The sequence below is a fragment of the Myotis brandtii genome, unplaced genomic scaffold (assembly GCF_000412655.1).
Source record: "Myotis brandtii unplaced genomic scaffold, ASM41265v1 scaffold133, whole genome shotgun sequence".
Classification (NCBI taxonomy): Eukaryota; Metazoa; Chordata; class Mammalia; order Chiroptera; family Vespertilionidae; genus Myotis; species Myotis brandtii.
The window spans coordinates 1613912-1629431 of NW_005354718.1; the positions used below are offsets into that span (position 1 = coordinate 1613912).

Below are 15520 nucleotides of genomic sequence, written 5' to 3' on the forward strand. Positions count from 1 at the left end.
CGGCGATGAGCACTTTGCAGAGACCAGCTACTACTTCGAGGGCGGCCTGCGCAAAGTGCGGCCCTATTACTTTGACTTCCGAACCTACTGCAAAGGCCGCTGGGTGGGCCGCAGCTTGCTGCACGTCTTCAGTACCGAGTTCCGAGCCCAGCCCTTGGCCTACTACGAGGCCGCGGTCCGAGCGGGGCGCCTGCGCCTTAACGAGGAGCCGGTCCAAGACCTCAGCATCGTGCTCAAGGTGGAGTCCTGATGGGCCGGTCGGAAGGGGACCAGGAAAGGAGCAGGGATTTTTTCCCCCTGAGTTAGTGGCCATAGGTACTGGAGTAAAATCGGGGTAATTCCGAGGCTTTCTCGTTTTCACTTGAAACTGTCTCAAAGCCCTCTCCTCCCACCCCATCGCCGCAAGTAGCCTCAGTGCTTCAAAAACACTGTTTTCTTGTTTCCAAAGCATAGAAGTTGGAATTCTTGTGCCGTCTGTGCCACTGGCACGGACATTGGTCACGTTCTATTTTGCATTGTGGATCTCTGTACAAATAGTACAGGAGAGGCTATCATTTATGTCTCTAACATTTAATTTTATCGATCGCCTTGTGGGGTAGGTATTGCCACCTCATTTTACCTGTGAGGAAACTAAATTAAGGTAAACCTCACAGAGGTAAGGCAACAGTGCCACCTCCAAAGCCTGTGCTGTTATAACTACTTAAATTATTTATTATAGAGACTAAGATGATAGAATTGTGAACTGCCCGGGATAAAGACTAGAGCTGTCTAGCCCAGTGCTTTTGACCCTTCTTTAAAATTCCTTCACAGCTAAGAGGTACCAGACACCCCTGGCTCACCAGGTTGTGAGGGGAGACAAGGCGATCTCAACATTTGGGGAATGAGTGGCTTGAATCCTCTCTCCCATCCCAATTTTGAAAAGCAAGTGTCTGGTCTAGCTGTCACATTTTATAGATAAGGAAACTAAGGCTTAGTGAAGTTCAGTGAAATTATCTTTAGATATAACGTTATTGTAGAGAAAATACAAATAAGCAAAATAAAAAACCACCCATAATCTCACCACCTGGAGATAGTACCATTAACCTTTTTGTGCCTTATTCTTCTAGTTCTTTTTCAGTGCCTGCTATCTGTCTGTCTGCATTTTTACAAAATGAATATGCACTGTGCATACCGCTTTTTGTGTAAGGCTATACTTTGACCATTCTTTCGTGTCAATAAATAAGAGAGGAAGCTGTGTGTGAGGTTGACTGATTATAGGTTGCTAGTCCCTGGGCTGACCAATTGCCTATGTCATCGGCAGGACAATGACTTCTTGCGGAACACAGTGCACAGGCATGAGCCACCAGTCACGGCAGAGCCTATCCGCCTGCTGGCTGAGAGTGAAGACATGGTGGTTGTAGACAAGCCCTCTTCCATTCCTGTCCACCCCTGTGGCCGCTTCCGGCACAACACGGTGATCTTCATCCTGGGCAAGGAGCACCAACTTAAGGAGCTACACCCACTGCATCGGCTCGACCGCCTTACCTCGGGGGTCCTCATGTTTGCCAAGACAGCAGCTGTTTCAGAGAGAATACATGAGCAAGTTCGGGACCGGCAGGTGAGCCTGGCTTTTGTTTCACGCAGGTCACTTTCTGGGCTCACAAATGCTGTGTCAAAAGGGCAACACTGACTTCTATCTGAAGTGGGCCTTCGTATTTTTCTGGCCAGGCTTTCTACCTTCAGGGAGGTCAACACCTAAAGTACCCAAAACAGGTTATTATCTCTTATGTTTCAAGAGGTTTTTAGAGATGGCATACACTGCCTATCTTGGTAGTTAGCTCTTTTGAAGTTTTTTGGGGTTTTTAAAAATATATTTTATTGATTTTTTACAAAGAGGAAGGGAGAGGGATAGAGAGTTAGAAATATCAATGAGAGAGAAACATCAATCAGCTGCCTCCTGCACACCTCCCACTTGGAATGTGCCGCAACCAAGGTACATGCCCTTGACCGGAATCGAACCTGGGACCCTTCAGTCCGCAGGGCGACGCTCCTTCCACTGAGCCAAACTGGCCAGGGCAGTTCTTTTGAAGTTTTACAGTGCCAACAGGCTGAGCAAGGTTTTCAAGGTTTTGGGGAGAGCCTCGTTGGTGGAAAGATTGTGAATGAAATTAGAAGAGGCTTGGGTAGAATAATTAAGTGGTACTGATTGTGGTCTTGAGACTTGTAATTCTGGATCTGATTATGATACATTTATTGAGTGCTTACTGTATATCAGACTAAGTAGCAAGTACATTAGAGCAGGGGTCCTCAAACTACAGCCCGCGGGCCACATGCAAATACAAATATTGTATTTGTTCCCGTTTTGTTTTTTTACTTCAAAATAAGATATGTGCAGTGTGCATAGGAATTTGTTCATAGTTTTTTTTTAAACTATAGTCCAGCCCTCCAACGGTCTGAGGGACAGTGAACTGGCCCCCTGTTTAAAAAGTTTGAGGACCCCTGCATTAGAGCCTAACTTACTGAATCCTTATAACAGCCCTTTGAGGTTAATGCTTTTCTAATCTTACTTTTTCTAGACAAGTTAATGGTATTTAAAGAGGCTAAGTAATGTACTCAAAATCCTGAAACTGGCAAATGGTGGCGGTGGGGTTTGCATCCTCTTCTGCCTGGCACTGTTGCATTCCTCACCACTTGCAGTGGGTCTGGGCTTCATGAGTTTAGGCTTTGTGCTGATTTTCTCCCTCTTCCCTCCTGTGTAGCTGGAAAAGGAGTATGTCTGCCGGGTGGAGGGGGAGTTCCCCTCCGAGGAAGTGACCTGCAAGGAACCCATCTTGGTAGTGTCTTACAAGGTAGGGGTGTGCCGCGTAGATACTCGGGGCAAACCCTGTGAGACGGTGTTCCAGAGACTGAGCTACAACGGCCACTCCAGTGTGGTGCGGTGTCGGCCGCTCACAGGTCGCACTCACCAGATCCGAGTCCACCTCCAGTTCCTGGGCCACCCCATCCTTAATGACCCCATCTACAACTCAGGGGCCTGGGGCCCCTCCCGGGGCCGAGGTGGCCACATTCCCAAGACAGATGAGGAACTGCTGCGGGACCTGGTTGCAGAACACCAAGCCAAACAGAGCCTGGACGTGCTGGATCTCTGTGAAGGTGATCTGTCCCCAGGACTCACAGACTCTACAGCTCCCTCCTCAGAGCTGGGCAAGGACCACCTAGAAGACTTGGCTGCATCTGCTCAGAAGATGGGTGGAGTACTTGAGGCAGCCCCTCAGGATCTGGACACAAAGGCCCTGGCACCAGGGAATGCAGCTGAAACAGATGTTGTGAATCAAGAAATAGACCCCCTCTGTGCAGAGTGCCGACTGGTGCGACAGGACCCCTTGCCCCAGGACCTTGTGATGTTTCTGCACGCCCTGCGCTATAAAGGGCCAGGTTTTGAGTACTTTTCACCCATGCCTACCTGGGCACAGGATGACTGGCAAGAGGACTGAGAGCTGTGGCCTATGGCGGGATTACTTCTTGGGTTGGAAGAAGCCATGGAGTAGGAACTGACCTCATTCAGCTGGTACTCAATGTTTCTATAAGGAGTAAAGTTGGGCACTTAAAGGAACTGCTTATACTTGCTACCTCCAGCTAGTTTGGGAACTTTTGGTTTGTAAATGTATACCTTTTGCTTATACCTTATACCTTGTGTGTCTGGTTTTCTTACTGCTTTTTTTCTTTATATATATTTTTATTGACTTCAAGGAGGAAGGGAGAGAGAGAGAGAGAGAGAGAGAGAGAGAGAAACATCAATGATGAGAGACTCATTGATTGGCTGCATCCTGCACGCCCACTACTGAGGATTGAGCCTGCAACCCAGGCATGTGCCCTTGACCAGAATCGAACCTGGGATCCTTCAGTCTGCAGGCCAATGCTCTATCCAATGAGCCAAACCAGCTAGGGCTTCTTCCTTTTTTTAAGAGAGATAAGAAGGGGGAGAGAGAGAACCATCAATTTGTTGTTCTGCTTATTTATATATTCAGTGGTTGATTCTTGTATGTGCCCGGACGGGATCGAACCTGCAACCTTGGTGTATTGAGACACCAACTGAGCTACCAGGCCAGGCCCTTTTTTTTCACATAACATACAATTAACCATAATTGTATACTATTTAGTGGCATTTAGCACATTCAGTGTTTGCAACCATTACCCTTTTCTAGTTCCAAAACATTTTCATCACCCAAAAGGAAACCCATACCCAATAAGCAGTCATTCCCCATTTCCCCTTCCTCCCAGCTACTGGTAACCATTAATTTACTTTTTTCTCCCTGTTAATCCTCACCTGAGAATATTTTTCCCATTGATTTTTCAGAGAGATGGAAGGAGGGAGGGAGGGAGGGAGAGAGAGAGAGAGAGAGAAAAACACATGGATATGAGAGAGACACATTGATTGCCTCCCACATGCACCCTGACCAGGGTGGGCATTGAACCTGCTACCCAGGTACATGCCCTTAACCAGAATAGAACCTGTGACCCTTCGGTGCGTAGGCTGACATTCCAGCCACTGAGCTATACAGGCCAGGGTCCATTAATCTACTTTTTGTCTCGATGGATTTGCCTACTCTAGACACTTCATATAAATGGAATCATACGTGCCCTAACCGGTTTGGCTCAGTGGATAGAGTGTCGGCCTGCGGACTCAAGGGTCCCAGGTTCGATTCCGGTCAAGGGCATGTACCTTGGTTGCGGGCACATCCCCAGTAGGGGGTGTGCAAGAGGCAGCTGATGAATGTTTCTCTCTCATCAATGTTTCCCTTCCTCTCTGTAAAAAATCAATAAAATATATATTTTAAATGGAATCATACGCCTAGCCAGTGTGGCTTAGTGGTTGAGCATCAACCCATGAACCAGGAGGTCATGGTTCAATTCCTGGTCAGGGCACATGCCCAGGTTGCAGGCTTGATCCCCAGTGTGGGGCAGCTGATCAATGATTCTCATCATTGATGTTTTCTTTTCTCCCTTTCCCCTCCTCTCTGAAATTAAAACATTTTTTTAAAATTATAAAACAGTAAATGGGATCATATAATAAAAGATCTTTTGTGTATGTCTTGCTTAGCATAATGTTTTCAAGGTTCATCCAATTTATAGTATGCATCTGTACCTCAATCCTTTTTACAGCTGAATAATATTCCATTGTATGAGTACACTACATGTCATCAGTTAATGGACATTTAGGTTATTTCCACCTTTTGGCTGTTGTGAGTAGTGCTGCTATGAACATTTGTTCGAATTTGTATTTTTAGTTCATTCTTTAGTATGTACCAAGGAGTAGAATTGCTGAGTATATGGTATTTCTATGTTTAACTTTTTGAGGAGTCATGAAACTTTTCCACAGTGGCTGAGCCATTTTACATTCCCATCGACAACACAGGTTTCCAGTTTCTCCACATCCTCACCAATTCTCATTTTCTGTTGTTTTAATTATAGTTAGCCTAGTGAAGTCTTATAATCTTGTTTCATTTGCATTTCCCTAGTGAAGTCTTAATCTTGTTTGATTTGCATTTCTCTATTGATTAATACTGTTTAGCATCTTTGCATGTGCTTGTTGGCCATTTATATATCTTTGGAGAAATGTCTATTCAGGTTTTTTGCCCATTTGAAAAAATGTTTTTATTGATTTTAGAGAGAGAGGAAGAGAGAGGGAGAAAGAAAGATCAATGTGAGAGAGAAACATCAATTGACTTCCTTCTGCACACTCCCTTCCAGGGATTGAGCCTAAAACCTGGACATGTGCCCTGACCAGGAATCAAACCAGTGACCTCTTGGTATATGGGATGATGCTCAATCAACTGAGCCACATTGGCCAGGGCTCCTTTTTGCCCATTTTTTAAAAAAATATATTTTTATTGATTTCAGAGAAGAAGGGAGAGGGAGAGAGAGATAGAAACATCAGTGATGAGAGAGACTCATTGATTGGCTGCATCCTGCATGCCCACTACTGGGGATTGAAAGCCTGCAACCCAGGCATGTGCCCTTGACCAGAATTGAGCCCGGGACCCTTCAGTCCACAGGCTGATGCTCTATCCACAGCCAAACCGTCTAGGACTGCCCATTTTTGAATTAGGTTGTTTTCCCTTTTGTTGTTAAGTTATGAGTTCTTTATATATTTTGGAGATGAGACCATTATCAGAAGTATGATTTGCAAATATTTTCTTCCATTTTATAGGTTTTCTGAACATTTTATTGATAGTGTCCTTTCATTCACAAAAGTTTTAATTTCCTTTTTTTGTGATAACACTTCACATGAGATATACCCTTTTATGTGTACAGTACAGTATTGTTAACTATAAATACAAATGTTGAACAGCAGATCTCTAGAATGTAATCATCTTGCATAACTGAAAGTCTATACCTATTGAATAGCAATTCCCCACTTCCCCTGCTCCCAACCCCTGATATCATAGTCTACTCTCTGCTTCTATGTGTTTGACTGTGTTAGATACCTAAAAAGAACATCTTGTTTTCCTTTACTCATTACTCATAGAATACTCTATACTTCAAACATGTGGGGGTTTCCCCACGCCAAGCAATTCTCTGAGACAGCTAGGTGACCTATAGTTTTAACTCAATACTGACACTGTCTACCTGGAGAGAGGGTCAGTCCCTACATTGCCAGTCTCAAGTTCAGCTTATCACCTGTGCTTCTGACCAACCATAAATTAGAGATTCTCGCAACCCTCTTCTCAGGTTCAATCATTTACTAGAATGGCTCACAGAACTCAGGAAAATAGTTTATTTGCTAGCTTACTGATTTATTACAAAGGATATTAAAGGATACAAATCGATAGCCAGGTGAAGAGAGATATAGGATAAGGTCTGGAAGGGTCTTGAGCACGGGTGCTTCTGACCCCATATTGCTCAGGGTATGCCACCCCCTATATATGTGGATGCCTTCTTGTTCACCACCCTGAAAGTTCTCTGAACCTTGTCATTTGTATGTCTTATGTGGAGAAACATCTATATAAATCCTTTGCCCACTTTTAAATCAGCTTATTTGGGTGTTTTGTTTGTTTTGCTATAGAGTTGACTTCCTTACATTTTTAAATATTAACCCCTTATCAGAAATATGGTTTGGTCTTGGCAGGTGTGCTCAGTGGTTAGAGCGTTGGCCTGTGCACCAAAATGTCTTGGGTTCAATTCCAGTCAAGGGCACATATCTCTGTTGCAGGTTCCATCCCTGGCCATGGCTTGGGGCATGTGTGGGAAGTAACCGATTGATGTGTCTCACATCGATGTTTTTCTCTCTCTCTCCCCCACCCCTTCCTCCCTCCCTCCCTCCCTCCTTACTCTCTAAAAATCAATGGAAGAAATATCCTTGGGTGAGGATTTAAAAATAAATAAATGAATATGCTTTAAAAATATTTGTATTGATTTTGAGAGAGAGAGAGAGAAAAGAGAAACATCGATGTGAGATTGATTGGCTGCTTCCTGCATCCTCCCTACCCGGGATCAAACCCACAACCTGGGCATGTGCCCTGATCAGGAAATGAACTGGCAATCTTTTGGTGCACAGGTTGACCACCAACCAATTGAGCCACACCAGCCAGGGTGGTGATGAGATTTTTTAAAGTTAATTTTTTATTGTGGTAAAAAATTTCATTCTAGCCATGTTTAAGTGTACAGTTCAGTAATGTTGAACATATTCACATTGTTGTGAAACATCGCCAGCATTTTCTCCTCTTGCATGACTGAAATTTTACAACTCCCCTTTCCTCTCCTACCCCTAGGCCCTGGCAACCACCATTCTACTTTCTGTTTCTATGAATTTGACTACTTTGGATACCTCATATAAGTGGAATCATACACTTTAGTTTTTTGTGGTTGGCTTATTTCACTTAGCATAGTGTCCTCAAGGTACATCCATGTTGTAACATGACAGGATTCCTTATTTATTAAGGCTGAATAATACTCCACTGTGTGTGTATATCACATCTTGTTTATCCCTTGATCCATTTATGGGCACAGGTTGCTTCCACCTCTTGGTTATTGTGAATAGTGCTGCTGTTAACATGGGTGTGCAAATACCTCTTTTTAAAAAAATACTTTTTAGCCCTAACCAGTTTGGCTCAGTGGATAGAGCGTCAGCTGGCGGACTGAAAGGTCCCAGGTTTGATTCTGGTCAAGGGCATGTACCTTGGTTGCTTGCAGGCACATCCCCAGTAGGAGGTGTGCAGGGGGCAGCTGATCGATGTTTCTCTCTCACCGATGTTTCTAACTCTATCCCTCTCCCTTCCTTTCTGTAAAAAAATCAATAAAATATATATTTTTAAAAATGAGTCCTAATTTAAGAAATAGGATTTCCCATACACCCTTTCCTTTAAAAAAAATTTTTTTTAATTCATTTCAGAGAGGAAGGAAGAGGGAGAGAAAGAGAGAAACATCAATGATGAGAGAGAATCATTGTTCAGCTGCCTCCTGCACACCTCCAACTGGGGATTGAGCCCGCAACCTGGGCATGTGGCCTGACTGGGAATCGAACCATGACCTCCTGGTTCATAGGTCAATGCCCAACCATTGAGCCACGCTGGCCAGGCCTGTGCAAATACCTCTTAAATATCCCACTTTAAATTCTTTTGGGTATATATCCAGAAATGGATTGTTGAATCCTGTGATAGTTCTACTTGTAATTTTTCGAGGAAACTTCCATACTGTTTTCTATAGAAGCTGCATCATTTTACAATCCTAACAATGCACAAAGCTTCCAATTTCTCTACATCCTCACCAACATATTATTTTCTGGGTTTTTTTTGTGTGTTTTTTTTTTTTATAGTAGGGATCTAATGGGTGTGAGGCAATATCTCATCATAATTTCAATTTGCATTTCTCTGGTGATTAGTGACATTGAGTATCTTTTCATTTGCTTCTAGGCCATTTGTATATCTTAGAGAAATGTCTATTCAAGTCTTTGTGCATTTTTTAGTAGAGTTATTTGATTTTGTTGTTGTTAAATTCCATCCATGTTCTTTACATGTTCTGAATGTTAACCCTTACAGAAATATGATTTGTAAATATTTTCTCCCATCCTCATTCTTTTTGTTCTGTTGATTATGCCCTTTGATACACAAAGTTTTTAAGTTTGATGTAGTCCCATTTTCCTCTAGCAATGTTTTGTCATTTCCAGTGTATGTGTTATACCTCCTTTGTTAAATTTATTCCTAAATATTTTATTCTTTTTGATGCTATTTTAAATGGAATTGTTTTCTTAATTTTATATTTGGATTGTTCATTGCTAATGTATTGGATTACAACTGATTTTGTGTTGATTTTATATCCTGCAACTTTGCTGATTTATTAGCTTAATCATTTTTTTATTTTTTTTGTGCATTCTTAAAGTAGGTATGTGTATTTTTTCCCATGACTTCTGAGAATAGAGATAATATTACTTCTCCTCTAAACACTCTGTATACTCTCTTCTTTTCCTTTCATTTGAAGCTTGTTCATGTTTTCAAAAATGCAACATTTTTATCATCATTCAGTACATCAGAACAATTAGGAATTGCCTGGTAAAGTGACTGGCTGCAGCTGAAAGCTTAATAGTGCAGCTCGTGGGCTCGTCAGAGGCAGTGATGGCACTGGTGAGGACTGCAACGACAAGGACCTGTTGACCATTCTGACCGTGGAAGAGATTTACCAGGATTATGGCATCCTAGCCAATGGCACAGAGCACGTGGGCCGGGCGGCTCAGTTGGCTAGAGCATCACCCCATACACCAAAAGGTTGCAGGTTGATTCCAGGTCAGGGCACATACCTAGGTTTCGGGTTCGATCCCCTATCTGGGCATGTACTGGAGGCAACCAATTGATCTCTCTCTAAAATCAGTAAGCATGTCCTTGGGTAAGGATTGAGGGTGGGGGTGGGGGTGGGGGAAGGAAACCTATCAAGTGATATTGGATGGTATAAAAGGTGGTGCCAAGGAAAAAAGATTAGTAGCTCAGTTTATATCAAACTTCTTTAAGCATTTTTCAGAGTTGGCTGCTTCTGCTATCAATGCACAGTCCTTTGTGAGAATGAAGATGTATCAATTTGCTGGCAAGCAGTTAAGAGCTTCCTCAATTTGCCACTAGAGAAAATCTTCCCCCAGTGGCAGATATTCTAATACGACTTTTGCAGATGACTGCAGAATTTAACTTAGTGAACATGCCTTGTTAACTTTATTTAAGATGGATGCAAAAGGAACTTTAGGTGGCTTATTCAGCCTAATTCTTCAAGGAGAGGACATTCTTAGAGTATGAGCAATCATAATCTTTTCTACAGACTTTACCAGATGGAGTCTTAACAAAGGAAGTAAAGGAACTTATACTAACTGAACCCAAAAAGGTCCTAGAAGATGTGACTCATGAAGAATTTGCCCTTTTCATGAAGATATTATCTGGGTTAAAAAGCTAATAAACAGTGAAAGGAATACAGCAATTTGTAGGTCTGACCTAGAACAGACCTTCAACCCAGCAGATCCCGACTGTATAGATCGGCTCTTAACAGTGCGTTTGGCAGGCGGTACCCCTCTTCTCTAAAAATGTGCATTCTACAAGGTTTGTGCCTTCTGTGAGCAGGTTCACCCTGACCTCAGGTCCTTGACTACCCCAGTGGAAAGTCTCGATATACAGTTGAAGTCATTGACACTGTTGATGGAGACAATTTCATTTTGTGGTGACATGGAAAGGTTAGAAACAAATCTAAGGAAACCGATAAATTATTGGAATATATGCCTCCCTCCAGAAGAAGCAGAAAACGAGGAGAATCCTGGCAATGAAGAACCCAAGCTGCAATTCAGTTATGCGGAATATTTGTTGTACAGCTTCCACAAGTTGGGCTGAAAAATTCCAGATTTATTTTTTTAAATATGTTTTTACTGATTTTTTTAGAGAGGAAGGGAGAGGGAGATAGAAACATCAGTGATGAGAGAGAATCATGGATTGGTTGCCTCCTGCACAGCCCCTACTGGGGATTAAGTCTGCAACCCGGGCACATGCCCTGATCAGAAATCGAATGGTGACCTCCTGGTTCATCAGTCGAAGCTCAACCATTGAGCCACGCTGGCTGGGCAGCTGATCTAGAATTGACAAAAACAAGTCAAAACGCCGTAACGGGTTTGGCTCAATGGATAGAGCGTCGGCCTGCGGACTGAAGGGTCCCAGGTTTGATTCCGGTCAAGGGCATGTACATTGGTTGTGGGCACATCCCCAGTGGGAGGTGTGCAGGAGGCGGCTGATCGATGTTTCTAACTCTCTATCTCTCTTCCTTCCTCTCTGTGAAATATCAATAAAATATATATTTTAAAAAAAACAAGTCAAAACATTCAGATAACAATCTTTGAGAAAGGCAGAGGGGGGAAAAGTACTCAAGAGTCAAGGATTTTATTTAGTCCAAAGAGATATATGAAAAACTTACTTCATAGTATCACAATCAAAAAAGGAATTATTGCTTCTGTTTCTAACTCAATGGAATCATTAGATTATGCCCCCAGGTCTTGCCTTCATCCATTAACTTCACCCTATGGGGTTGGGTTTAAGCCAGTTTTACTTCATTCTGGAGATTTCAAATGAAAAAAATTACTATGACATTTAAAATGTAGGGTATTGCTCCTCCTCAGAATGATGAGAAGGAAAGGTGTAATTGGTTGTTGCTTGTTAACTATCCATAGCTATCTCAGCAAACAAAGCATGGATATCAAAAGTGTTATTCCCCTTTTCCCCTAGCCCAGTGGTCGGCAAACTGCGGCTTGAGAGCCATATGCAGCTCTTTGGCCCCTTGAATGTGGCTCTTCCACAAAATACCACGTGCGGGCGTGCACATACAGTGCGATTGAAATTTCGTGGCCCATGCGCAGAAGTCGGTATTTTGTGGAAGAGCCACACTCAAGGAGCCAAAGAGCCGCATGTGGCTCGTGAGCTGCAGTTTGCTGACCACTGCCCTAGCCTATTGGCGTTTATTCACTTTGTCTTTCCTAAGCAAGGTTAATACAAACTAGATTTCAGTTTTTGCTCTATTGGTCTTCAATATGAAAAAAAAAATCATTTCATTTTTAGCCCAGCAGACATTCCCAGAAGCTGTTATAGCAAGGTGGATGTTTTTACATGATAGCATGCTGCTCAGGGAATGAATTGAGCAAAGATAAATGTTTCGGGGTGGTTTTGCAGACTCAAAGCAGAAAGCCTGGATTCATTCTTGAACCTCTCCAGGCCTTGTCATGGCTGTTTTCCCAGAGCTGGTTCTCCAGTGGGACCACACTTACTAATGGTAAGAAGCAGACTGAACTCACTTCTGTCATTGCCTGCCTCTCAGAATCAATCTTTGCAAGTCTTGCAGCCTGGAGTCTGGGTTTTTCTTGCAAGAATTAAATAAAACTGTAGACAAACAAACAAACACATAAAAATCATTGATTTCAATTATTTCTTCAGAGCTATGTCATATAGGGCTTCTGACACCCTAAGGGCCTGCCCAGCTGCAGACCATCATCAACTAAATACTGGACAGTTCTTAGCAGAGCTCCTCATTCTCCAAACATAATGGGTCTTCTTCCGGAAACTGGACTGGGATAATGAAGAACTATTCCCGGGCACTGAAGTGTTTGTTAAGAGAGCTGCAGTATCTTGGTAATGCATTTGACTGCAATGTTTTTTTCTCCAGTGGCCTTCCAGAGGTTGAGGGGTCCTGCAATGGTTCAGGATAGGACTTGGGGAGAAGAACCCTGGTGTTGATGGAGAGTGGTTTCCTTGAGCTGCGGTTTGTTGACAAATTTGGGAGAGTAATGGAGATCTTTCCAAACCTAGCAGCCATTCCTTTAGAACTACGTATCTTGTGCAAGTCTTGCGGTAGCTGCTGTCCAGTAGATGGCGCCTCTAACTTTCATATTCCCTTAGTTTATAATAAATTGCTTTTTCCATTACTAATTCAAGTATTCCCCCCACACTACCCGGGGGCTTTTAAATAATCTAGCATGTTGTTGATTCTTTTGATTCTCTTAGAAAAAGGTAAAAATGGTTCTCATAGATGAATAGACCATAAATGCAAAAAAAATGGACTGTTGGAGCAAGTCTTACTGCAATTCATATGAAAGACACCACAAATGAACTACATAAAAACACGTACAGAAATGAGGTATAGAAAAGTAAGTTTTCACTCAAAATTTCTTTCTTTCCTTCTCTCTCTCTCTCTCTCTCTCTCCTCTTTCTTTTTTACCTCTAGACACTTTCAGTGCTTTGTCTTTTCAGAACTTCCACAGCTGAAGATTTTCCTTTGAGAAGAGAATCCACTTACTTTTTATTTGTAGAGACTCAGCACATTGATAGGCCTATCAATTTTCTATAGGAAGTTATCACTGCAAGAAGCAGGCAAAACTCAGAAAAATAATGCCGTTTTTAGAGGCTGCAGCACTAATGATCAATTTAAATACTGTCTGGCAAGTGCTGGGGGAAACCCAGGGACTACTGGAGCATCTAGAAGGGGACCAAAGGTCCTGAAGCAAGAGAGAACACATGGGCTAGTTGAAAGGAAATCTGAGGAAGCTTTAGGTTGCAGGACTAGGGGAGGCTTGATGATGAAGGAGGAGCAGGAGCCAGCCAGGCAGGGGTAGATGGGAAAGAGGTATTGGTGAGTGGGTGCCTGCTCCGGAGAGAAGTAAGGACAGCATCTGCACAGGTCAGAGAGAGAGAGAGAGAGAGAGAGAGGCCTATTTCAGGGAAAGGTTAAGATCAGTGTCTATCACTTATTTACACATTCATTGATTCTTGTGTGCCCTGACTGGGGATTGAACCTGTAAACTTGGTGTAGGGCAGCGGTTCTCAACCTGTGGGTCGAGACCCCTTTGGGGGTCGAACGACCCTTTCACAGGGGTCGCCTAAGGCCATCGGAAAACACATATTGAATATATAATTACATATTTTTTTGTGATTAATCACTATGCTTTAATTATGTTCAATTTGTAACAATGAAAATACATCCTGCATATCAGATATTTACATGACGATTCATAACAGTAGCAAAATTACAGTTATGAAGTAGCAACGCAAATAATTTTATGGTTGAGGGTCACCACAACATGAGGAACTGTATTAAAGGGTCGCAGCATTAGGAAGGTTGAGAACCACTGGTGTAGGGGCAGGGCGCTCTAACCACCTCAGCAACCTGGCCAGGGAAGCACTTGCAGAATTTGAGCAGCTTTATTGAGAGCTGCATCTCCCCCGCCCAGCTGATGTGCTCAGTGGTTGAGCATGGACCTATGAACCATGATGTCACCGTTAGATTTCCCCTCAGCGCACATGCCTGGGGTGGGGGCTTGATCCCCAGTAGGGGGTGTGCAGGAGGCGCCCGATCAATGATTCTCTCTCATTATTGATGTTTCTACCTTTCTCTCCCTCTCCCTTCCTCTCTGACATCAATGAAAATGTATTTAAGAAAAAAACAAACTGCATGTCCTGTGTCAAAACCAAGAATATGCTTATCTAAAGCAACGGGCAATTGCTATTTTGTTTGATTTGCTTTAGCAGCTGCATCCTGTGTCAGGCGCTCCTGCACCAAAATGCGAATTGCCTTAAGCATTACCAGGCAATCATTATGATTTTGAGTCTCAAGGTTAGCTAAAACCATCACGCCAGCCTTAAAATCTGGGTTATTTACATCCTGATTGATGAACGGCTCCGCATTTTTAGCTGCATTGTCGGTATTCCTTCCCTTTTCTTCACCTGTGAATTCAGAACGCTCCAAAAGCTGTCTTTTAAATATCTCAAACCTGAGATTAGTGGTGCTAAAGTAAATGGACTAGTAAACTCACAACTGGAATCTATTCAACTATTTTATTTCCGCAAATAAATACGTCTATTCAAATCTGAGGCAAAAGTTACTTCCGACGAGGATGGGATTCGAACCCACGCGTGCAGAGCACAATGGATTAGCAGTCCATCGCCTTAACCACTCGGCCACCTCGTCCCAGAAGCCTACCTCTTCCTGGTAGCTATAGGGAGTAATACCAGGGGCTGTGACGCAATATTATGATGGCCGCCATTTTGTACGGAAGCAAAGAGCGGATCTTTTTTATACCAAGTAATCAGAAGAAGATGGCTGCTCCCACGATATGGGAGGTCTGCAATGAGGGAAACAACAACAAAATTGGTAGACAACGAGAAACCCCGAAGGAGATAAAATTGGCGTGCAGGCTGGAAAGGAAGCTGGGTTAAAGGAGCCTTCGGAAGGGGGCTGCCCCGGCGCCTAAGGGGCGGAGCCCACGCACAGAGCGGCTTTGCGCTTGCGCAGCATCTGGGCGGTTAGATTTGAATGCGGCCCGGAGGCTGCCCGGCGCTGCGCGGAGACGCCGAGGCCGTGGAGAGCTACTCGCTAAGGACCGCGGACCCCCGACAGGTCTGAGGAGAATTTGTCAAGCGGGAGGCTCGGCAGGTAAGGAGAACGGGCTTTCGTTCCGGGCTCCCGGCGGGGACGGCGGGGGGCAGTTGGGATTGTCTGAGGGCCCTGAAAGTCCGGGGCGGGAAGCCGGGGAGGCGAC

The 15520-nt window shown here is 43.6% G+C and overlaps 2 protein-coding genes, 1 non-coding gene and 1 pseudogene across 3 annotated transcripts in view; 3 read left to right on the top strand and 1 right to left on the bottom strand.

Annotated features, from left to right (window-relative positions):
• Position 1: 1 nt before the first annotated feature.
• On the top strand, positions 2 to 3666 carry RPUSD2 (RNA pseudouridylate synthase domain containing 2; the record flags this gene model as incomplete). The annotated part of the gene is made up of 3 exons (XM_005860331.2): positions 2 to 238; positions 1301 to 1597; positions 2739 to 3666. Coding segments are annotated over 3 exons (1269 nt in total), but the record flags the coding sequence as incomplete, so codon positions are not given.
• LOC102256447 lies at positions 3486 to 10862 on the top strand (annotated as a pseudogene).
• A 4005-nt stretch (positions 10863 to 14867) lies between these two features.
• TRNAS-GCU lies at positions 14868 to 14949 on the bottom strand. The gene has a single exon. It is a non-coding gene; the product is annotated as a tRNA-Ser (tRNA).
• Positions 14950 to 15279: 330 nt separating this feature from the next.
• CASC5 (cancer susceptibility candidate 5) overlaps positions 15280 to 15520 on the top strand; it is a 72357-nt gene continuing 72116 nt past the window's right edge. Inside the window, 2 exon segments of the mRNA XM_014534789.1 lie at positions 15280 to 15375; positions 15377 to 15414. Coding sequence (XP_014390275.1) covers positions 15295 to 15375; positions 15377 to 15414 — 119 coding nt within the window. The 5' untranslated portion in view covers positions 15280 to 15294.